Source organism: Lithobates pipiens, unplaced genomic scaffold (genome assembly GCF_037356315.1).
Source record: "Lithobates pipiens isolate NorthernLeopardFrog02 unplaced genomic scaffold, aLitPip1_a1.2 Scaffold_106, whole genome shotgun sequence".
NCBI classification, from domain to species: domain Eukaryota; kingdom Metazoa; phylum Chordata; class Amphibia; order Anura; family Ranidae; genus Lithobates; species Lithobates pipiens.
In genome coordinates, this window is record NW_027507692.1 from 116,482 (window position 1) to 141,778 (window position 25,297).

The following is a 25,297-nucleotide window of genomic DNA, read 5'->3' on the forward strand; positions in this document are numbered from 1 at the left end:
TGTCTCCGTATGCGAGGATCTACAGCTGTTTCTTCCAATTATTATGGGGGAACAAACTGAATCTCGTTAAGAGGTCTGTAATCTACCTGGATGGGTGGCCTAGGTGTGGTCAACCCAGTGGCGTTTTTTTTTCTCTGTTTTTGAAACATAATTGTTCTAACATGCTGGCAGAGGAACCGCCTGGGTGGGCTGGTATTTTTCAGTCCTTCAGTTCAGGACAAGCTGAAGCATCGCTCTGCGGAGAACCGTGGTTGTCCAAGAGTGGAGTGTGGTAGGGCGGAGGAGACAATGGACCGCTTCTTGGTTCAGTGACCCTTCAATATAGAAGTCTATCAGTGGGTGGGTGGGACTTTAGGTATCCCTTTCCTTTCCCGCTTGAGTTGTGCGGAGTGGTCGTATGGAGCCTTTGAGACACATCGGGATTTTGATTTTGAGACACTTTTTCTAGTTAGCCGTTTCTTCACATGGAATGCACGCTGTCAGGTTTGCCTTCCTGTGGAGGAGGTGGTGGTGCACGACATTCTGGCTGAGGTTGGGAAGATTGGGGGTCTTGAGAAGGACAGGTGGGAGGTGGTGGTGGTGCACGACATTCTGGGTGAGGTTGGGAAGATTGGGGGTCTTGAGAAGGACAGGTGGGTGGTGGTGGTGCACGACATTCTGGGTGAGGTTGGGAAGATTGGGGGTCTTGAGAAGGACAGGTGGGTGGTGGGTGGTGCACGACATTCTGGGTGAGGTTGGGAAGATTGGGGGTCTTGAGAAGGACAGGTGAGTGGTGGTGGTGCACGACATTCTGGCTGAGGTTGGGAAGATTGGGGGTCTTGAGAAGGACAGGTGGGTGGTGGGTGGTGCACGACATTCTGGGTGAGGTTGGGAAGATTGGGGGTCTTGAGAAGGACAGGTGGGTGGTGGTGGTGCACGACATTCTGGCTGAGGTTGGGAAGATTGGGGGTCTTGAGAAGGACAGGTGGGTGGTGGTGGTGCACGACATTCTGGGTGAGGTTGGGAAGATTGGGGGTCTTGAGAAGGACAGGTGGGAGGTGGTGGTGGTGCACGACATTCTGGGTGAGGTTGGGAAGATTGGGGGTCTTGAGAAGGACAGGTGGGTGGTGGTGGTGCACGACATTCTGGGTGAGGTTGGGAAGATTGGGGGTCTTGAGAAGGACAGGTGGGTGGTGGTGGTGCACGACATTCTGGGTGAGGTTGGGAAGATTGGGGGTCTTGAGAAGGACAGGTGGGAGGTGGTGGTGGTGCACGACATTCTGGGTGAGGTTGGGAAGATTGGGGGTCTTGAGAAGGACAGGTGGGTGGTGGTGGTGCACGACATTCTGGGTGAGGTTGGGAAGATTGGGGGTCTTGAGAAGGACAGGTGGGTGGTGGGTGGTGCACGACATTCTGGGTGAGGTTGGGAAGATTGGGGGTCTTGAGAAGGACAGGTGGGTGGTGGTGGTGCACGACATTCTGGGTGAGGTTGGGAAGATTGGGGGTCTTGAGAAGGACAGGTGGGTGGTGGTGGTGCACGACATTCTGGGTGAGGTTGGGAAGATTGGGGGTCTTGAGAAGGACAGGTGGGAGGTGGTGGTGGTGCACGACATTCTGGGTGAGGTTGGGAAGATTGGGGGTCTTGAGAAGGACAGGTGGGTGGTGGTGGTGCACGACATTCTGGGAGAGGTTGGGAAGATTGGGGGTCTTGAGAAGGACAGGTGGGTGGTGGTGGTGCACGACATTCTGGGTGAGGTTGGGAAGATTGGGGGTCTTGAGAAGGACAGGTGGGTGGTGGTGGTGCACGACATTCTGGGTGAGGTTGGGAAGATTGGGGGTCTTGAGAAGGACAGGTGGGTGGTGGTGGTGCACGACATTCTGGGTGAGGTTGGGAAGATTGGGGGTCTTGAGAAGGACAGGTGGGTGGTGGCCGGGGGACAAAGGTGTGGAGGAATGTCGGGTCTCCGTAGCTGCTTTCAGTCTCTGGGTGTGCGGCTTTTCTTTCTGTCCTTTTTACTTTCCCTAGATTTTTATATAAGATTGGATTTTGAAAAAAAGCCGCATGCATGGGTTACATGTGTAATGGTTTGTTAGCCTGAGGCTGTGTTCAGGTGGGGGGAGGGTTTTTTTTTTGCTTAGATTGGTATATTTTGTTTTCTTTGTTTTTGCTATGCTGATGTAAGCTATTTTTTTATATATATTTTTATTTATGTATATATGTAAATATGTTTTTATTATGTTTGTAAGATTTTTAATAAACAACAATGTACACTCTAACGTCCCCTCCCCCACAGTCACACACTATTATCATTATACATTTATATAGCTGTGACATATACCGCAGTGCTGTACAGAGAACACAGAGAAAGTCACATTCTTATTATTAGGCACATTGTGATACAATCAGATTCCATGTACAGTCACCCTCTTACATTTATTGAGGATTTCACATTCTGTAATATTCTACAAGGGTCAGAGATATGGTCAGGGTCAGGATCTGGGTTAGGGGGTCTGGATCAGGGATAGGGAGTCAGGGTCAAGGATAGGGATAGGGAGTCAGGATCAGGGATAGGGAGTCAGGATCAGGGATAGGGAGTCAGGATCAGGGATAGGGAGTCAGGATCAGGGATAGGGAGTCAGGATCAGGGTTAGGGGTCAGGATCAGGGTTAGGGGCCAGGATCAGGGTTAGGGGCCAGGATCAGGGATAGGAGTCAGGATCAGGGTTAGGGGGTCTTGATAAGGGTTGGGGCTCAGGATCAGGGCTAAGGTTAGGGGTCAGGATCAGGGTTAAGGATGAGGGTCAGGATCAGGGATAGGGGGTCATGATAAGGGTTGGGGGTGATAGGGGTTGGGGCTCAGGATCAGGCTTAGGGTGTCAGGATCAGGGTTAGGGGTCAGGATAAGGGTTAGGGGTCAGGATCAGGGATAGGGAGTCAGGATCAGGGATAGGGGCCAGGATCAGGGATAGGGAGTCAGGATCAGGGATAGGGAGTCAGGATCAGGGATAGGGAGTCAGGATCAGGGATAGGGAGTCAGGATCAGGGATAGGGAGTCAGGATCAGGGATAGGGGGTCTTGATAAGGGTTGGGGCTCAGGATCAGGGCTAAGGTTAGGGGTCAGCATCAGGGTTAAGGATGAGGGTCAGGATCAGGGATAGGGGGTCATGATAAGGGTTGGGGGTCATAAGGGTTGGGGCTCAGGAGTCAGAATCAGGGTTAGGGGTCAGAATCAGGGTTAGGAGTCAGAATCAGGGTTAGGGGTCAGAATCAGGGTTAGGGGTCAGAATCAGGGTTAGGGGTCAGGGGTGAGGGTCAGGATCAGGGATAGGGGCCAGGATCAGGGATAGGGAGTCAGGATCAGGGTTAGGGGGTCTTGATAAGGGTTGGGGCTCAGGATCAGGGCTAAGGTTAGGGGTCAGGATCAGGGTTAAGGATGAGGGTAAGGATCAGGGATAGGGGGTCATGATAAGGGTTGGGGGTCATAAGGGTTGGGGCTCAGGATCAGGGTTAGGGTGTCAAGATCAGGGTTAGGAGTCAGAATCAGGGTTAGGAGTCAGAATCAGGGTTAGGAGTCAGAATCAGGGTTAGGAGTCAGAATCAGGGTTAGGAGTCAGAATCAGGGTTAGGAGTCAGAATCAGGGTTAGGGGTCAGAATCAGGGTTAGGGGTCAGAATCAACGTTAGGGGTCAGAATCAACGTTAGGTGTCAGAATCAACGTTAGGTGTCAGAATCAACGTTAGGTGTCAGAATCAACGTTAGGTGTCAGAATCAACGTTAGGTGTCAGAATCAGGGTTAGGGGTCAGAATCAACGCTAGGGGTCAGAATCAACGTTAGGGTACAGGATCAGGGTTAAGGATGGGGGTCAGGATCAGGGTTAGGGGTCAGGGTGTCAAAATCAGGGTCAGGGTTAGGGGTCAGGATCAGGGATAGGGGCCAGGATCAGGGATAGGGAGTCAGGATCAGGGTTAGGGGGTCTTGATAAGGGTTGGGGGTCATAAGGGTTGGGGCTCAGGATCAGGGCTAAGGTTAGGGGTCAGGATCAGGGTTAAGGATGAGGGTCAGGATCAGGGATAGGGGGTCATGATAAGGGTTGGGGGTCATAAGGGTTGGGGCTCAGGATCAGGGTTAGGGTGTCAAGATCAGGGTTAGGAGTCAGAATAAGGGTTAGGGGTCAGAATCAGGGTTTGGGGTCAGAATCAGGGTTCGGGGTCAGAATCAACGCTAGGGGTCAGAATCAGGGTTAGGAGTCAGAATCAGGGTTAGGGGTCAGAATCAGGGTTCGGGGTCAGAATCAGGGTTAGGAGTCAGAATCGGGGTTAGGGGTCAGAATCAGGGTTAGGGGTCAGAATCAACGCTAGGGGTCAGAATCAACGTTAGGGGTCAGAATCAACGTTAGGGTACAGGATCAGGGTTAAGGATGGGGGTCAGGATCAGGGTTAGGGGTCAGGGGTGAGGGTCAGGGTTAGGGGTCAGGTTTATGGTCAGGGTTAGGAGAAGAGTCTCCGGTGACCTCTCACCTTCTGTACAGCTCTATCATGATGGTGAAGTTGTTAGCACAGACAGAAGTGTTGAAGCCAAGTCTGCGTAGTGTGGAGTTGGGGAGGGAGACCCCTTCTTCCATCAGGACCCCCAGATTGTACAGACCCTGCAATAATACAAATCCAATGTCATTCACTGACTCCTGAGGACAGTCCGGTGTCACCATCCAGAGGAAGGAAGAGCTCAGAGTTCTCCATTCCAAACCCGAGACTGTAAAGCAAGTGAGATCCTTTCTAGAATAGATTCTGGAGAGAGAGACCTCATCTGCCCCCGTATATTAGAGAGACCTCATCTGCCCCAGTATATTAGAGAGACCTCATCTGCCCCAGTATATTAGAGAGACCTCGTCTGCCCCAGTATATTAGAGAGACCTCATCTGCCCCAGTATATTAGAGAGACCTCATCTGCCCCAGTATATAAGAGAGACCTCATCTGCCCCAGTATATTAGAGAGACCTCGTCTGCCCCAGTATATTAGAGAGACCTCATCTGCCCCAGTATATTAGAGAGACCTCATCTGCCCCAGTATATTAGAGAGACCTCATCTGCCCCCGTATATTAGAGAGACCTCATCTGCCCCAGTATATTAGAGAGACGTCATCTGCCCCAGTATATTAGAGAGACGTCATCTGCCCCAGTATATTAGAAAGACCTCATCTGCCCCAGTATATTAGAGAGACCTCATCTGCCCCAGTATATTAGAGAGAACTCATCTGCCCCAGTATATTAGAGAGACCTCATCTGCCCCAGTATATTAGAGAGACCTCATCTGCCCCAGTATATTAGAGAGACCTCATCTGCCCCAGTATATTAGAGAGACCTCATCTGCCCCAGTATATTAGAGAGACCTCATCTGCCCCAGTATATTAGAGAGACCTCATCTGCCCCAGTATATTAGAGAGACGTCATCTGCCCCAGTATATTAGAGAGACCTCATCTGCCCCAGTATATTAGAGAGACCTCATCTGCCCCAGTATATTAGAGAGAACTCATCTGCCCCAGTATATTAGAGAGACCTCATCTGCCCCAGTATATTAGAGAGACCTCATCTGCCCCAGTATATTAGAGAGACCTCATCTGCCCCAGTATATTAGAGAGACCTCATCTGCCCCAGTATATTAGAGAGACCTCATCTGCCCCAGTATATTAGAGAGACCTCATCTGCCCCAGTATATTAGAGAGACCTTATCTGCCCCAGTATATTAGAGAGACCTCATCTGCCCCAGTATATTAGAGACCTCGTATGGAATAATATTAGAGAGACGTCATCTGCCCCAGTATATTAGAGAGACGTCATCTGCCCCAGTATATTAGAGAAACCTCATCTGCCCCAGTATATTAGAGAGACGTCACCTGCCCCAGTATATTAGAGAGACCTCATCTGCCCCAGTATATTAGAGAGACGTCATCTGCCCCAGTATATTAGAGAGACCTCATCTGCCCCAGTATGTTAGAGAGACGTCATCTGCCCCCGTATATTAGAGAGACCTCATCTGCCCTGTATATTAGAGAGACCTCATCTGCCCCCGTATATTAGAGAGACGTCATCTGCCCCCGTATATTAGAGAGACGTCATCTGCCCCCGTATATTAGAGAGACCTCATCTGCCCCAGTATATTAGAGAGACGTCATCTGCCCCCTTATATTAGAGAGACGTCATCTGCCCCAGTATATTAGGGAGACCTCATCTGCCCCAGTATATTAGAGAGACGTCATCTGCCCCCGTATATTAGAGAGACCTCATCTGCCCCAGTATATTAGAGAGACGTCATCTGCCCCCTTATATTAGAGAGACCTCATCTGCCCCCGTATATTAGAGAGACCTCATCTGCCCCAGTATATTAGAGAGACGTCATCTGCCCCCTTATATTAGAGAGACGTCATCTGCCCCAGTATATTAGAGAGACCTCATCTGCCCCAGTATATTAGAGAGACCTCATCTGCCCCAGTATATTAGAGAGACGTCATCTGCCCCAGTATATTAGAGAGACCTCATCTGCCCCCGTATATTAGAGAGACCTCATCTGCCCCCGTATATTAGAGAGACGTCATCTGCCCCCGTATATTAGAGAGACCTCATCTGCCCCGTATATTAGAGAGACCTCATCTGCCCCCGTATATTAGAGAGACGTCATCTGCCCCCGTATATTAGAGAGACCTCATCTGCCCCTGTATATTAGAGAGACCTCATCTGCCCCAGTATATTAGAGAGACGTCATCTGCCCCAGTATATTAGAGAGACCTCATCTGCCCCAGTATATTAGAGAGACGTCATCTGCCCCCGTATATTAGAGAGACCTCATCTGCCCCCGTATATTAGAGAGACCTCATCTGCCCCAGTATATTAGAGAGACCTCATCTGCCCCCGTATATTAGAGAGACCTCATCTGCCCCCGTATATTAGAGAGACGTCATCTGCCCCAGTATATTAGAGAGACCTCATCTGCCCCAGTATATTAGAGAGACCTCATCTGCCCCAGTATATTAGAGAGACCTCATCTGTCCCCGTATATTAGAGAGACCTCGTCTGCTCCAGTATATTAGAGAGACGTCATCTGCCCCAGTATATTAGAGAGACCTCATCTGTCCCCGTATATTAGAGAGACCTCATCTGTCCCCGTATATTAGAGAGACCTCGTCTGCTCCAGTATATTAGAGAGACCTCATCTGCCCCAGTATATTAGAGAGACGTCATCTGCCCCCGTATATTAGAGAGACCTCATCTGCCCCCGTATATTAGAGAGACCTCATCTGCCCCAGTATATTAGAGAGACGTCATCTGCCCCAGTATATTAGAGAGACCTCATCTGCCCCAGTATATTAGAGAGACCTCATCTGCCCCAGTATATTAGAGAGACCTCATCTGCCCCAGTATATTAGAGAGACCTTATCTGCCCCAGTATATTAGAGAGACCTCATCTGCCCCAGTATATTAGAGACCTCATCTGCCCCCGTATATTAGAGAGACCTCATCTGCCCCAGTATATTAGAGAGACCTCATCTGCCCCAGTATATTAGAGAGACCTCGTCTGCCCCAGTATATTAGAGAGACCTCATCTGCCCCAGTATATTAGAGAGACCTCATCTGCCCCAGTATATAAGAGAGACCTCATCTGCCCCCGTATATTAGAGAGACGTCATCTCCCCCCGTATATTAGAGAGACCTCATCTGCCCTGTATATTAGAGAGACCTCATCTGCCCCCGTATATTAGAGAGACGTCATCTGCCCCCGTATATTAGAGAGACCTCATCTGCCCCTGTATATTAGAGAGACGTCATCTGCCCCAGTATATTAGAGAGACCTCATCTGCCCCAGTATATTAGAGAGACCTCATCTGCCCCAGTATATTAGAGAGACCTCATCTGCCCCAGTATATTAGAGAGACCTCATCTGCCCCAGTATATTAGAGAGACCTTATCTGCCCCAGTATATTAGAGAGACCTCATCTGCCCCAGTATATTAGAGACCTCATCTGCCCCAGTATATTAGAGAGACGTCATCTGCCCCAGTATATTAGAGAGACCTCATCTGCCCCAGTATATTAGAGAGACCTCATCTGCCCCAGTATATTAGAGAGACCTCATCTGCCCCAGTATATTAGAGAGACCTCATCTGCCCCAGTATATTAGAGAGACCTCATCTGCCCCAGTATATTAGAGAGACCTCATCTGCCCCAGTATATTAGAGAGACCTCATCTGCCCCAGTATATTAGAGAGACCTCATCTGCCCCAGTATATTAGAGAGACCTCATCTGCCCCAGTATATTAGAGAGACCTCATCTGCCCCAGTATATTAGAGAGACCTCATCTGCCCCAGTATATTAGAGAGACCTCATCTGCCCCAGTATATTAGAGAGACCTCATCTGCCCCAGTATATTAGAGAGACGTCATCTGCCCCAGTATATTAGAGAGACCTCATCTGCCCCAGTATATTAGAGAGACCTCATCTGCCCCAGTATATTAGAGAGAACTCATCTGCCCCAGTATATTAGAGAGACCTCATCTGCCCCAGTATATTAGAGAGACCTCATCTGCCCCAGTATATTAGAGAGACCTCATCTGCCCCAGTATATTAGAGAGACCTCATCTGCCCCAGTATATTAGAGAGACCTCATCTGCCCCAGTATATTAGAGAGACCTTATCTGCCCCAGTATATTAGAGAGACCTCATCTGCCCCCGTATATTAGAGAGACCTCATCTGCCCCAGTATATTAGAGAGACGTCATCTGCCCCAGTATATTAGAGACCTCGTATGGAATAATATTAGAGAGACGTCATCTGCCCCAGTATATTAGAGAGACGTCATCTGCCCCAGTATATTAGAGAAACCTCATCTGCCCCAGTATATTAGAGAGACGTCACCTGCCCCAGTATATTAGAGAAACCTCATCTGCCCCAGTATATTAGAGAGACGTCATCTGCCCCAGTATATTAGAGAGACCTCATCTGCCCCAGTATGTTAGAGAGACGTCATCTGCCCCCGTATATTAGAGAGACCTCATCTGCCCTGTATATTAGAGAGACCTCATCTGCCCCCGTATATTAGAGAGACGTCATCTGCCCCCGTATATTAGAGAGACGTCATCTGCCCCCGTATATTAGAGAGACCTCATCTGCCCCAGTATATTAGAGAGACGTCATCTGCCCCCTTATATTAGAGAGACGTCATCTGCCCCAGTATATTAGGGAGACCTCATCTGCCCCAGTATATTAGAGAGACGTCATCTGCCCCCGTATATTAGAGAGACCTCATCTGCCCCAGTATATTAGAGAGACGTCATCTGCCCCCTTATATTAGAGAGACGTCATCTGCCCCCGTATATTAGAGAGACCTCATCTGCCCCAGTATATTAGAGAGACGTCATCTGCCCCCTTATATTAGAGAGACGTCATCTGCCCCAGTATATTAGAGAGACCTCATCTGCCCCAGTATATTAGAGAGACCTCATCTGCCCCAGTATATTAGAGAGACGTCATCTGCCCCAGTATATTAGAGAGACCTCATCTGCCCCCGTATATTAGAGAGACCTCATCTGCCCCCGTATATTAGAGAGACGTCATCTGCCCCCGTATATTAGAGAGACCTCATCTGCCCCGTATATTAGAGAGACCTCATCTGCCCCCGTATATTAGAGAGACGTCATCTGCCCCCGTATATTAGAGAGACCTCATCTGCCCCTGTATATTAGAGAGACCTCATCTGCCCCAGTATATTAGAGAGACGTCATCTGCCCCAGTATATTAGAGAGACCTCATCTGCCCCAGTATATTAGAGAGACGTCATCTGCCCCCGTATATTAGAGAGACCTCATCTGCCCCCGTATATTAGAGAGACCTCATCTGCCCCAGTATATTAGAGAGACCTCATCTGCCCCCGTATATTAGAGAGACCTCATCTGCCCCCGTATATTAGAGAGACGTCATCTGCCCCAGTATATTAGAGAGACCTCATCTGCCCCAGTATATTAGAGAGACCTCATCTGTCCCCGTATATTAGAGAGACCTCGTCTGCTCCAGTATATTAGAGAGACGTCATCTGCCCCAGTATATTAGAGAGACCTCATCTGTCCCCTTATATTAGAGAGACCTCGTCTGCTCCAGTATATTAGAGAGACGTCATCTGCCCCAGTATATTAGAGAGACCTCATCTGTCCCCGTATATTAGAGAGACCTCATCTGTCCCCGTATATTAGAGAGACCTCGTCTGCTCCAGTATATTAGAGAGACCTCATCTGCCCCAGTATATTAGAGAGACGTCATCTGCCCCCGTATATTAGAGAGACCTCATCTGCCCCCGTATATTAGAGAGACCTCATCTGCCCCCGTATATTAGAGAGACCTCATCTGCCCCAGTATATTAGAGAGACGTCATCTGCCCCAGTATATTAGAGAGACCTCATCTGCCCCAGTATATTAGAGAGACCTCATCTGCCCCAGTATATTAGAGAGACCTCATCTGCCCCAGTATATTAGAGAGACCTCATCTGCCCCAGTATATTAGAGAGACCTTATCTGCCCCAGTATATTAGAGAGACCTCATCTGCCCCAGTATATTAGAGACCTCATCTGCCCCCGTATATTAGAGAGACCTCATCTGCCCCAGTATATTAGAGAGACCTCATCTGCCCCAGTATATTAGAGAGACCTCATCTGCCCCAGTATATTAGAGAGACCTCATCTGCCCCAGTATATAAGAGAGACCTCATCTGCCCCCGTATATTAGAGAGACGTCATCTCCCCCCGTATATTAGAGAGACCTCATCTGCCCTGTATATTAGAGAGACCTCATCTGCCCCCGTATATTAGAGAGACGTCATCTGCCCCCGTATATTAGAGAGACCTCATCTGCCCCTGTATATTAGAGAGACCTCATCTGCCCAGTATATTAGAGAGACGTCATCTGCCCCCGTATATTAGAGAGACCTCATCTGCCCCAGTATATTAGAGAGACCTCATCTGCCCCAGTATATTAGAGAGACCTCATCTGCCCCAGTATATTAGAGAGACCTCATCTGCCCCAGTATATTAGAGAGACCTTATCTGCCCCAGTATATTAGAGAGACCTTATCTGCCCCAGTATATTAGAGAGACCTCATCTGCCCCAGTATATTAGAGACCTCATCTGCCCCAGTATATTAGAGAGACGTCATCTGCCCCAGTATATTAGAGAGACCTCATCTGCCCCAGTATATTAGAGAGACCTCATCTGCCCCAGTATATTAGAGAGACCTCATCTGCCCCAGTATATTAGAGAGACCTTATCTGCCCCAGTATATTAGAGAGACCTCATCTGCCCCAGTATATTAGAGAGACCTCATCTGCCCCAGTATATTAGAGAGACCTCATCTGCCCCAGTATATTAGAGAGACCTCATCTGCCCCAGTATATTAGAGAGACCTCATCTGCCCCAGTATATTAGAGAGACCTTATCTGCCCCAGTATATTAGAGAGACCTCATCTGCCCCAGTATATTAGAGAGACCTCATCTGCCCCAGTATATTAGAGAGACGTCATCTGCCCCAGTATATTAGAGAGACCTCATCTGCCCCAGTATGTTAGAGAGACGTCATCTGCCCCCGTATATTAGAGAGACCTCATCTGCCCTGTATATTAGAGAGACCTCATCTGCCCCCGTATATTAGAGAGACGTCATCTGCCCCCGTATATTAGAGAGACCTCATCTGCCCCCGTATATTAGAGAGACGTCATCTGCCCCAGTATATTAGAGAGACCTCATCTGCCCCAGTATATTAGAGAGACCTCATCTGCCCCAGTATATTAGAGAGACCTCATCTGCCCCAGTATATTAGAGAGACCTCATCTGCCCCAGTATATTAGAGAGACCTTATCTGCCCCAGTATATTAGAGAGACCTCATCTGCCCCAGTATATTAGAGAGACCTCATCTGCCCCAGTATATTAGAGAGACGTCATCTGCCCCAGTATATTAGAGAGACCTCATCTGCCCCAGTATATTAGAGAGACCTCATCTGCCCCAGTATATTAGAGAGACCTTATCTGCCCCAGTATATTAGAGAGACCTCATCTGCCCCAGTATATTAGAGAGACCTCATCTGCCCCAGTATGTTAGAGAGACGTCATCTGCCCCCGTATATTAGAGAGACCTCATCTGCCCTGTATATTAGAGAGACCTCATCTGCCCCCGTATATTAGAGAGACGTCATCTGCCCCCGTATATTAGAGAGACCTCATCTGCCCCCGTATATTAGAGAGACGTCATCTGCCCCCTTATATTAGAGAGACATCATCTGCCCCCGTATATTAGAGAGACGTCATCTGCCCCCGTATATTAGAGAGACCTCATCTGCCCCCGTATATTAGAGAGACGTCATCTGCCCCCGTATATTAGAGAGACCTCATCTGCCCCCGTATATTAGAGAGACGTCATCTGCCCCAGTATATTAGAGAGACCTCATCTGCCCCAGTATATTAGAGAGACCTCATCTGCCCCAGTATATTAGAGAGACCTCATCTGCCCCAGTATATTAGAGAGACCTCATCTGCCCCAGTATATTAGAGAGACCTCATCTGCCCCCGTATATTAGAGAGACCTTATCTGCCCCAGTATATTAGAGAGACCTCATCTGCCCCAGTATATTAGAGAGACCTCATCTGCCCCAGTATGTTAGAGAGACGTCATCTGCCCCCGTATATTAGAGAGACCTCATCTGCCCTGTATATTAGAGAGACCTCATCTGCCCCAGTATATTAGAGAGACCTCATCTGCCCCCGTATATTAGAGAGACGTCATCTGCCCCAGTATATTAGAGAGACGTCACCTGCCCCAGTATATTAGAGAGACGTCATCTGCCCCAGTATATTAGAGAGACCTCATCTGCCCCCGTATATTAGAGAGACGTCATCTGCCCCCGTATATTAGAGAGACCTCATCTGCCCCAGTATATTAGAGAGACCTCATCTGCCCCAGTATATTAGAGAGACCTCATCTGCCCCAGTATATTAGAGAGACCTCATCTGCCCCAGTATATTAGAGAGACCTCATCTGCCCCAGTATATTAGAGAGACCTCATCTGCCCCAGTATATTAGAGAGACCTCATCTGCCCCAGTATATTAGAGAGACCTCATCTGCCCCCGTATATTAGAGAGACCTCGTCTGCCCCAGTATATTAGAGAGACCTCATCTGCCCCAGTATATTAGAGAGACCTTATCTGCCCCAGTATATTAGAGAGACCTCATCTGCCCCAGTATATTAGAGAGACCTCATCTGCCCCAGTATGTTAGAGAGACGTCATCTGCCCCCGTATATTAGAGAGACCTCATCTGCCCTGTATATTAGAGAGACCTCATCTGCCCCAGTATATTAGAGAGACCTCATCTGCCCCCGTATATTAGAGAGACGTCATCTGCCCCAGTATATTAGAGAGACGTCATCTGCCCCAGTATATTAGAGAGACCTCATCTGCCCCCGTATATTAGAGAGACGTCATCTGCCCCCGTATATTAGAGAGACCTCATCTGCCCCCGTATATTAGAGAGACGTCATCTGCCCCCGTATATTAGAGAGACCTCATCTGCCCCCGTATATTAGAGAGACGTCATCTGCCCCCGTATATTAGAGAGACCTCGTATGGAATAATAGGGGTGCAGTAGTGAGATATCGGGGAGCCGGAGAAGGACAACCAATCGGATGTGAGGTATGGAGGAGCTCAGCTATGAGGAGAGATTGGCACGGCTCCCAAGTGTCCCTGATTTGGAGCAATGTCCCCCCCAATGTCCCCCCCAATGTCCCCCCCAATGTCCCTCATTCCTCCTCATTTGTCCCTCACTTTTCAATCTCTGCAATTCTGGACATAAGAGATACGTCCTAAAAAACTTCCACGGCTTTCTTAGGACGCATCTTCTATGCATAGCTCCTCCCCCCACTGCCTGTCATTGGGTAATACGGTGTTAGCCCTTGTACACACGGTCAGAGATTCCGATGGAATGTGTCCGATCGGAGCGTGTTGTCGAATAATCTGACTGTTTGTGGTCTCCATCAGACTGATTCCGTCTGAGTATCCGACGGACCAACTTTTCCGTAAAATTTTCCGACAAAATGCTCCGATCATGTGTAGCCTACTCGGATCGGACCAAGTGCCACGCATGCTCAGATCAAATTCCTACATCAAAGCTATTGGCTACTAGCCTGAACGTAGTCCCATCGTAACCAAATAACGTCATCACGTTCTGAAAGATCGGATTTTTCGATAACTTAGTCCGACCCGTGTGTATGCAACAGTTTCAGACAAAATCCGTAGGATTTGGTTGTCAGAATCTCCAACTGTGTGTACAAGAGCTTACAATTTATAGATTATTTCATTAGAGAGACCTGGTATGGAATAATAGGGGTGCAGTACTGAGATATCGGGGAGCCGGAGAAGGACAACCAATCCAATCTGCCCCCTGCGCTTTCAATCAGAAGTGAGGTGGACCTGATGGAAAACTAGTCTACGGAGTTCCCCATTAGGCTCCGCCTACCCATGGGCACCGTCCATATCGGGGTAATGACGTCCCCTGTACCCCCACTTACATTTAGCTTTTGGCTGGGAAGCTCCCAACAAAGAGGTGAACGGGGCAGAGGACAGAGCCGTGTGTGGGGTCACCTGACAGACTGGAGGGACCATCAATGGAGGCACACCAGTGGCTGCTTGGAGCCCCTCTTCCTCTCCCCCGGTGTAGATGCTTGCCTGAATGAGACGCGGGTAGTTCTTAGGGGAACTACCTCCAAACAAGTGCCAGTAGGGGGCGGTGTGACCCCCCCGGAATGTATTTCCCGGTTATCTTTGGTAGTGACAAATCTGTCACCAAATAAACCGGACCGTATAGGAGATAAAATATGGCCCCCGTCCATCAGAGGTACGCGGGTGATAGGAGGGAAGGGGTTAATTGCCATTCAAATATATAATGGGGCCAAAGAACAAACTTCAAAGTCACCACAAATGAGGGCTCTCTGTGATTGGTGGAAAACCTCCAAATGCAGAAAGGAGTTCTTTACAGTAAAAGCTGTGAAATCAGAGAAGGTTCGAGATTTATGATTAGGAGATTCCTTCAAATAAAGTCTGGATAGGTTTCTGAATGCTAAAAATGGAAAAAGCTGCTGAGAATAGAACTACAAATTGTTGATCCAGGGAGAGTCTAATTATCTTTGGGGGTCAGGAGTATCTCATTATCTTTGGGGGTCAGGAGTATCTCATTATCTTTGGGGGTCAGGAGTATCTCATTATCTTTGGGGGTCAGGAGTATCTCATTACCTTTCTATCTTTGGGGGTCAGGACTCAGGAGTATCTTTGTATCTTTGGGGGTCAGGAGTATCTAATTATCTTTGGGTTCAGGAGTATCTCGTTATCTTTGGGGGTCAGGAGTATATAATTATCTTTGTATCTTTGGGGGTCAGGAGTATCTAATTATCTTTGTATCTTTGGGGGTCAGGAGTATCTAATTATCTTTGTATCTTTGGGGAACAGGACTATCTAATTATCTTTGGGGGTCAGGAGTATATTTGTATCTTTGGGGGTCAGGAGTATCTAATTATCTTTGGGTTCAGGAGTATCTCGTTATCTTTTGGGGTCAGGAGTATCTAATTATCTTGTATCTTTGGGGGTCAGGAGTATATAATTATCTTTGGGGGTCAGGAGTATCTAATTATCTTTGGGGGTCAGGCGTATCTCGTTATCTTTTGGGGTCAGGAGTATCTAATTATCTTTGGGTTCAGGAGTAGCTCGTTATCTTTGGAGAACAAGAGTATCTAATTATCTTTGTATCCTTGGGGGTCAGGAGTATCTAATTATCTTTGGAGAACAAGAGTATCTAATTATCTTTGTATCTTTGGGGAACAGGAGTATCTAATTATGTTTGGGGGTCAGGAGTATCTAATTATCTTTGGGTTCAGGAGTATCTCGTTATCTTTGGAGAACAAGAGTATCTAATTATCTTTGTATCTTTGGGGGTCAGGAGTATATAATTATCTTTGTATCTTTGGGGCTCAGGAGTATCTAATTATCTTTGGGGGTCAGGAGTATCTCATTATCTTTGGGGGTCAGAAGTATCTCATTACCTTTCTATCTTTGAGGGTCAGGAGTATATAATTATCTTTGTATTTTTGGGGGTCAGGAGTATATAATTATCTTTGGGGGTCAGGAGTATCTAATTATCTTTGGGGGTCAGGCGTATCTCGTTATCTTTTGGGGTCAGGAGTATCTAATTATCTTTGGGTTCAGGAGTAGCTCGTTATCTTTGGAGAACAAGAGTATCTAATTATCTTTGTATCCTTGGGGGTCAGGAGTATCTAATTATCTTTGGAGAACAAGAGTATCTAATTATCTTTGTATCTTTGGGGAACAGGAGTATCTAATTATGTTTGGGGGTCAGGAGTATCTAATTATCTTTGGGTTCAGGAGTATCTCGTTATCTTTGGAGAACAAGAGTATCTAATTATCTTTGTATCTTTGGGGGTCAGGAGTATATAATTATCTTTGTATCTTTGGGGCTCAGGAGTATCTCATTATCTTTGGGGGTCAGAAGTATCTCATTACCTTTCTATCTTTGAGGGTCAGGAGTATATAATTATCTTTGTATTTTTGGGGGTCAGGAGTATCTAATTATCTTTGGGTTCAGGAGTATCTCGTTATGTTTGTATCTTTTTGGGGTCAGGAGTATATAATTATCTTTGTATCTTTGGGGAACAGGAGTATCTAATTATGTTTGGGGGTCAGGAGTAACTTATTATCTTTGTATCATTGGGGGTCAGGAGTGTGAGAGACCAAACTGGGACAGGGGCTTTTGGGGGGGACTAGGGGCAATCCAACTACCTACGGATTTATGGCTGATGGAGGAGACGGGGGATTTTCTCTGCTTCTCCTGGTCCGATGATGGTGACTACCTCCATGGAGAGCCGATCATCCTCATCATCCTCATCATCCTCATCATCCTCTAATGATGGAGAACAATGTGATGAAGGCTGAGAGTGAGACTTTGAACAATTCTCTGAATATGGACAATAAATCTTCCCTTGTGGAGTGGATGGAAAGGTAATGTTAATCTTGTACAGGATGATGGTCAGAGGAAATATGGCGGCCCTCCGGCAGACTGGGCTGGAGAGGTTTGTTCACTTGGGACAGAAATATTTATCAACAACATCCCTCCCGGAATCTCTGGAGAGAATTCCACTTTTTCTGATTTCTGGGACGTTGTATGAGCTTTGCCTCGCAGACTGTTGTAGACTCTCCTGTAGACTCTCCTGTAGACTCTCTTGTAGACTCTCTTGTAGACTCTCCTGTAGACTCTCCTGTAGACTCTCTTGTAGACTCTCCTGTAGACTCTGTTGTAGACTCTCCTGTAGACTCTCTTGTAGACTCTCCTGTAGACTCTCTTGTAGACTCTCCTGTAGACTCTCTTGTAGACTCTCTTGTAGACTCTCCTGTAGACTCTCCTGTAGACTCTCTTGTAGACTCTCCTGTAGACTCTCTTGTAGACTCTCTTGTAGACTCTCCTGTAGACTCTCCTGTAGACTCTCCTGTAGACTCTCTTGTAGACTCTCCTGTAGACTCTCTTGTAGACTCTCTTGTAGACTCTCCTGTAGACTCTCCTGTAGACTCTCTTGTAGACTCTCTTGTAGACTCTCCTGTAGACTCTCCTGTAGACTCTCCTGTAGACTCTCCTGTAGACTCTCTTGTAGACTCTCTTGTAGACTCTCTTGTAGACTCTCCTGTAGACTCTCTTGTAGACTCTCCTGTAGACTCTCTTGTAGACTCTCCTGTAGACTCTCTTGTAGACTCTCCTGTAGACTCTCCTGTAGACTCTCTTGTAGACTCTCTTGTAGACTCTCCTGTAGACTCTCCTGTAGACTCTCTTGTAGACTCTCCTGTAGACTCTCTTGTAGACTCTCCTGTAGACTCTCTTGTAGACTCTGTTGTAGACTCTCCTGTAGACTCTCTTGTAGACTCTGTTGTAGACTCTCCTGTAGACTCTCTTGTAGACTCTCTTGTAGACTCTCTTGTAGACTCTCCTGTAAGTCTCTCTTGTAGACTCTCTTGTAGACTCTCCTGTAGACTCTCTTGTAGACTCTCCTGTAGACTCCCTTGTAGACTCTCCTGTAGACTCTCTTGTAGACTCTCCTGTAGACTCTCTTGTAGACTCTCCTGTAGACTCTCCTGTAGACTCTCCTGTAGACTCTCCTGTAGACTCTCTTGTAGACTCTCTTGTAGACTCTCTTGTAGACTCTCCTGTAGACTCTCTTGTAGACTCTGTTGTAGACTCTCCTGTAGACTCTCTTGTAGACTCTCTTGTAGACTCTCTTGTAGACTCTCCTGTAGACTCTCCTGTAGACTCTCTTGTAGACTCTCCTGTAGACTCTCTTGTAGACTCTCTTGTAGACTCTCCTGTAGACTCTCTTGTAGACTCTCTTGTAGACTCTCCTGTAGACTCTCTTGTAGACTCTCTTGTAGACTCTCCTGTAGACTCTCCTGTAGACTCTCTTGTAGACTCTCCTGTAGACTCTCCTGTAGACTCTCTTGTAGACTCTCCTGTAGACTCTCTTGCAGACTCTCTTGTAGACTCTGTTGCAGACTCTCTTGCAGACTCTCTTGCAGACTCTCTTGCAGACTCTCTTGCAGACTCTCTTGTAGACTCTGTTGCAGACTCTGTTGTAGACTCTGTTGCAGACTCTCTTGTAGACTCTCTTGTAGACTCTCCTGTAGACTCTCTTGCAGACTCTCTTGCAGACTCTGTTGCAGACTCTGTTGTAGACTCTGTTGTAGACTCTCCTGTAGACTCTCCTGTAGACTCTCCTGTAGACTCTCCTGTAGACTCTCCTGTAGACTCTCCTGTAGACTCTCCTGTAGACTCTCCTGTAGACTGTTGTAGACTCTCCTGTAGACTGGTGCAGGCACGTCTGAGGTGGGGTGCAATCGCTGATCAATCAAAGCATCGAGTCCCCTAAGCTTGTCTAGGAGACTAGTTAGCTTACTGTTTAATTAGATCTACTGGTTGTTCCTTAGATGTACTAATGAGACTACTGTTTACAGTTTGAATTGTTTAGGATAATGAGATGAAGCTCTTACCTGATCTTGTGTTGTACATATTCTGTGTGAGCTTACAATAACGTGAGTTCCAGTTTGCACCTAAGCTAGTGCCGTTTAGTTCTTGGGTGCTCACCTATTATACCTGATTTCTGGTTCCAAAGTGGGAGAAGCTGTATCTTGAGCTGCCAAGCATTCTGTCTCAAGGAGTATCTAATTATCTTTGGGGAATCAGAATTTTCCTCTTAGAATAAATTGGACGTGGATTGGTAGAGTGGCAGTGCTGGAAAATAATGGCTGTCACACAAAATATTGACACTTTGGGGCCCAATTTGGAGATTTTCACTTAGGGGTGTACTGACTTTTGTGGCCAGCGGTTTAGACATTAATGGCTGTGTGTTGAGTTATTTTGAGGGGACAGGAAATTTACACTGTTATACAAGCTGTGCACTCACTACTTTACATTGTAGACAAGTATCATTTCTTCAGTGTTGTCATATGAAGAGAGAGGAGAAATGTCACTGAGGGGTGTACTTACTTTTGTCACATACTACATATGGATGGTTTGCTCTCAGGCACGAAGTGATATCATACACAGAAGTATGATCAGACATGGAGGTAAAGACTCGTTTGTACAATAAATACTTTCACCTAATATACGGAATGGCTGAACTGCCAATATTATAACCGATTCCCCCCATTGATTCCCCCATTGATTCCCCCATTGATTCCCCCATTGATTCCGAGGATGAACATGACATCTGCAAATTCCTCTGCACACTTTTTCTGAAGATCCAAAACTCTATGAATTAGATTTATAAACTGGAAGTCCCAATTATTACAGACTTCATGGCAGATTCTAACTATAGAACATGAATAAGGAGAAGAATAGGAATTCTGTGGATGGAAGACATAGAGAAGTGGTCATGGAGAAGTGGACATAGAGAAGTGGTCATAGAGAAGTGGTCATGGAGAAGTGGTCATAGAGAAGTGGTCATAGAGATAGAGAAGTGGTCATGGAGAAGTGGACATAGAGAAGTGGTCATAGAGAAGTGGTCTAGAGAAGTGGTCATAGAGAAGTGGTCTAGAGAAGTGGTCATAGACAAGTGGTCATAGAGATAGAGAAGTGGTCATGGAGAAGTGGACATAGAGAAGTGGTCATAGAGAAGTGGTCATGGAGAAGTGGTCATAGAGAAGTGGTCATAGAGATAGAGAAGTGGTCATGGAGAAGTGGACATAGAGAAGTGGTCATAGAGAAGTGGTCTAGAGAAGTGGTCATAGAGAAGTGGTCTAGAGAAGTGGTCATAGACAAGTGGTCATAGAGATAGAGAAGTGGTCATGGAGAAGTGGACATAGAGAAGTGGTCATAGAGAAGTGGTCTAGAGAAGTGGTCATAGACAAGTGGTCATAGAGAAGTGGTCATAGAGAAGTGGTCATAGAGAAGTGGTCATAGAGAAGTGGTCATAGAGAAGTGGACATAGAGAATTGGACATAGAGAAGTGGTCATAGAGAAGTGGTCATAGAGAAGTGGTCATAGACAAGTGGTCATAGACAAGTGGTCATAGAGAAGTGGTCATAGAGAAGTGGACATAGAGAAGTGGACATAGAGAAGTGGTCATAGAGAAGTGGTCATAGACAAGTGGTCATAGACAAGTGGTCATAGAGAATGGACATAGAGAAGTGGTCATAGAGAAGTGGTCATAGAGAAGTGGTCATAGAGAAGTGGTCATAGAGAAGTGGTCATAGACAAGTGGTCATAGAGAAGTGGTCATAGAGAAGTGGTCATAGAGAAGTGGTCATAGAGAAGTGGTCATAGAGAAGTGGACATAGAGAAGTGGTCATAGAGAAGTGGTCATAGACAAGTGGTCATAGAGAAGTGGTCATAGAGAAGTGGACATAGAGAAGTGGTCATAGAGAAGTGGACATAGAGAAGTGGTCATAGAGAAGTGGACATAGAGAAGTGGTCATAGAGAAGTGGTCATAGAGAAGTGGACATAGAGAAGTGGTCATAGAGAAGTGGACATAGAGAAGTGGTCTAGAGAAGTGGTCATAGACAAGTGGTCATAGAGATAGAGAAGTGGTCATGGAGAAGTGGACATAGAGAAGTGGTCATAGAGAAGTGGTCTAGAGAAGTGGTCATAGACAAGTGGTCATAGAGAAGTGGTCATAGAGAAGTGGTCATAGAGAAGTGGTCATAGAGAAGTGGTCATAGAGAAGTGGTCATAGAGAAGTGGACATAGAGAATTGGACATAGAGAAGTGGTCATAGAGAAGTGGTCATAGAGAAGTGGTCATAGAGAAGTGGTCATAGACAAGTGGTCATAGAGAAGTGGTCATAGAGAAGTGGACATAGAGAAGTGGACATAGAGAAGTGGTCATAGAGAAGTGGTCATAGAGAAGTGGACATAGAGAAGTGGTCATAGAGAAGTGGACATAGAGAAGTGGTCATAGAGAAGTGGACATAGAGAAGTGGTCATAGAGAAGTGGTCATAGAGAAGTGGACATAGAGAAGTGGTCATAGAGAAGTGGACATAGAGAAGTGGTCATAGAGAAGTGGACATAGAGAAGTGGTCATAGAGAAGTGGTCATAGAGAAGTGGTCATAGAGAAGTGGACATAGAGAAGTGGTCATAGAGAAGTGGACATAGAGAAGTGGTCATAGAGAATCTGTCCGCCGGACTCGCTTTTCCGCGGACAGTACGGCCGTGTGTGTGTGTGTGTGTGTGTGCCAGTCCGCCATACTTTTGAAATGAGCGAACTTTTCCCGCGCGGAGAAAAGTCCGCTCATTTTGAGCACGTCTCCAGGTAGCTGGGGCCAGCGAAGGAGGCGTCGCTGGCCCCGTTGCTTGGTACGGACTTAAAGGGGAAGCCCTACGCCAAAAAATCAGCGTGGGGGTCCCCCCCTAGGTCCACATCAGACCCTTATCCGAGCACGCTACCCGGTCGGCCAGGAAAGGGGGTGGGGACGAGCGAGCGCCCCCCTCCTGAGCCGTGCCAGGCGGCGTGCCCTCAACATGGGGGGTGTCTTGGGGAAGGGGGGGCCGCGCGTTGATGTTGATGTTGTCCCCATGTTGATGAGAACAAGGGCCTCTTCCCGACAACCCTGGCCGTTGGTTATCGGGGTCTGCGGGTGGGGGCCTTATCGGAATCCGTCAGCCCCCTTTAATCCGGTGATGTCCCTATATAAGTCGCCGCACGCCGCGTCCCCGTCATTGTGGGCGGAGGCAGCGACGAGGCAACATCTGAAGAGAAGAAAAGAAGAGAACAGAAGACAGTGGCAATAGAAGACCGGCCACCGCCTGTAAAAAAGAGCTAGAAGAAGGCGCGGTGGCCCGGCAAAAAGAACCGAAGAGGGGGACAAGACCCCCGAAGAGGGGGACAAGACCCCCGAAGTCGGAAGAAGAGGCCGGCGGTGGCGAAGAAGAAAGCCGGGCTCCTCCGCTACCCCATACTCATTCACATAGGGTGGGGTGCCGGTATCCGGGGGCCCCCTTATTAAAGGGGGCTCCCGGATTCCGATAAGCCCCCCGCCCGCAGACCCCGACAACCAACGGCCAGAGTTGTCGGGAAGAGGCCCTTGTTCTCATCAACATGGGGAGAAGGTGCTTTGGGGTGGGGGGGCCACGCGGCACGGCACCCCCCCATGTTGAGGGCACGCCGCCTGGCACGGCTCAGGAGGGGGGGCTCGGTCGCCCCCCCCCCTCCTTTCCTGGCCAGCCGGGTAGCGTGCTAGGACAGCGGTCTGATGTGGACCTTGGGGGAACCCACACGCAGATTTTTCAGCGTAGGACTTCCCCTTTAAGTCCATACCAGGTGACGGGGCCAGCGACGCCTCCTTCCCTGGCCCCGGCTATCTGGAGGCGCTTTCAAAATGAGCGGACTTTCCTCCGTGTGTGTGGGCGAGGCCGTTCATTTCAAAAGTACGGCGGATAGTCCGGTGGACTTAGTACGCCGTATTAGTCCGCTGAAAAAGTGCCGTGTGTGGGCAAGTAGCCCGTTCGGAAAGTCCGGCGGGAAGTCCACCAGACTAAGTCCGGCGGATAATTTGCTACGTGTGTACGCGGCATTAGGTTACCTGAGGCTCTCGCTGTAATGCGGCCGCAGCATACATCTGCACCGCGGCCTGCACATCCCTCTTCCTCCGTACGTGGGGGGTGTAGTAGAGGTCGCCCATCTTGATCTGAGCTGCAGGAGTAAAGAAGGAATATTAGAAGATAACACAACCCCTACTTTGTATAGAATAGATGTTTTATAAAAGAAGTTTGTAGTGTGAAAGATACAAAGAATGTCATTGGAGCCGGGAGCAATGAAGACCTGCGGGAATACTGACATTGGAGTAATGCTCGGCAGATCAATGCAGACCAGTGAAATGAGGGATATTGGTGCTATATAAGTCCTGTATAATAGGAAGAAGATTGGTGCAGAGTACTGTCCGAGATTCTTCTGGACTCCAATCATATAAGCTGTGTGTGTGTGTGGTCAGGGAGGACCTGTGTGTGTGTGGTCAGGGAGGACCTGTGTGTGTGTGGTCAGGGAGGACCTGTGTGTGTGGTCAGGGAGGACCTGTGTGTGTGTGTGGTCAGGGAGGACCTGTGTGTGTGTGTGTGGTCAGGGAGGACCTGTGTGTGTGGTCAGGGAGGACCTGTGTGTGTGTGTGGTCAGGGAGGACCTGTGTGTGTGTGGTCAGGGAGGACCTGTGTGTGTGGTCAGGGAGGACCTGTGTGTGTGTGTGTGTGGTCAGGGAGGACCTGTGTGTGTGTGTGGTCAGGGAGGACCTGTGTGTGTGTGTGTGGTCAGGGAGGACCTGTGTGTGTGTGGTCAGGGAGGACCTGTGTGTGTGTGGTCAGGGAGGACCTGTGTGTGGTCAGGGAGGACCTGTGTGTGTGTGTGGTCAGGGAGGGCCTGTGTGTGTGTGGTCAGGGAGGACCTGTGTGTGTGTGGTCAGGGAGGACCTGTGTGTGTGGTCAGGGAGGACCTGTGTGTGGTCAGGGAGGACCTGTGTGTGTGTGTGGTCAGGGAGGACCTGTGTGTGTGGTCAGGGAGGACCTGTGTGTGTGGTCAGGGAGGACCTGTGTGTGTGGTCAGGGAGGACCTGTGTGTGTGTGGTCAGGGAGGACCTGTGTGTGTGTGTGTGGTCAGGGAGGACCTGTGTGTGTGTGTGTGGTCAGGGAGGACCTGTGTGTGTGTGGTCAGGGAGGACCTGTGTGTGGTCAGGGAGGACCTGTGTGTGTGTGTGGTCAGGGAGGACCTGTGTGTGTGTGGTCAGGGAGGACCTGTGTGTGTGGTCAGGGAGGACCTGTGTGTGTGTGTGGTCAGGGAGGACCTGTGTGTGTGGTCAGGGAGGACCTGTGTGTGGTCAGGGAGGACCTGTGTGTGTGTGTGTGTGTGTGGTCAGGGAGGACCTGTGTGTGTGTGGTCAGGGAGGACCTGTGTGTGTGGTCAGGGAGGACCTGTGTGTGTGTGGTCAGGGAGGACCTGTGTGTGTGTGGTCAGGGAGGACCTGTGTGTGGTCAGGGAGGACCTGCGTGTGGTCAGGGAGGAAGGTTTCCCACCAGCCTGTAATACTGTATGTGGGTGGGGTGGGATCTCCCATCACAGGACACAGAGAGGGGAAATCTCTGGCATGGGTTCTATCCTTTCCACACTCTAGTAGGGGTAGGGGTCGGGGTTGGGGTCGGGGTCAGGGGTAGGGGTTGGAGTCAGGGGTCGGGGTCAGGGGTCTGGGTTGGGGTCGGGGTCAGGGGTAGGGGTTGGAGTCAGGGGTAGGGGTCAGGAGTAGGGGTCGGGGTTGGGGTCGGGGTCAGGGGTAGGGGTTGGAGTCAGGGGTCGGGGTCAGGGGTCTGGGTTGGGGTCGGGGTCAGGGGTAGGGGTTGGAGTCAGGGGTAGGGGTCAGGAGTTGGGGTCGGGGTCGGGGGTAGGGGTCAGGGGTAGGGGTTGGAGTCAGGGGTAGGGGTCAGGAGTTGGGGTCAGGGGTAGGGGTCGGGGGTAGGGGTCAGGGGTAGGGGTCGGGGTCAGGGGTAGGGGTTGGAGTCAGGGGTCGGGGTCAGGGGTCGGGGTCAGGGGTAGGGGTTGGAGTCAGGGGTAGGGGTCAGGAGTTGGGGTCAGGGGTAGGGGTCGGGGGTAGGGGTCAGGGGTAGGGGTCGGGGTCAGGGGTAGGGGTTGGAGTCAGGGGTCGGGGTCAGGGTTGGGGTCAGGGGTTGGGGTCAGGGGTTGGGGTCGGGGGTAGGGGTCAGGGGTAG

General features: G+C 48.8%; 1 protein-coding gene across 3 annotated transcripts in view; it reads right to left on the bottom strand.

The window, feature by feature from the left end:
• Nucleotides 1–25,297, bottom strand: part of LOC143958445 (protein sel-1 homolog 3-like) — a 235,941-nt gene that overhangs the window by 31,606 nt on the left and 179,038 nt on the right. For all 3 annotated transcript variants that reach the window (XM_077467819.1, XM_077467818.1, XM_077467817.1), the window contains 2 exons: nt 23,134–23,243; nt 4,498–4,625 (listed from right to left, as the gene is read on the bottom strand). In XM_077467819.1, the coding sequence (XP_077323945.1) occupies nt 4,498–4,625; nt 23,134–23,243 (238 nt within the window). The remainder of the gene's footprint in view (nt 1–4,497; nt 4,626–23,133; nt 23,244–25,297) is intronic.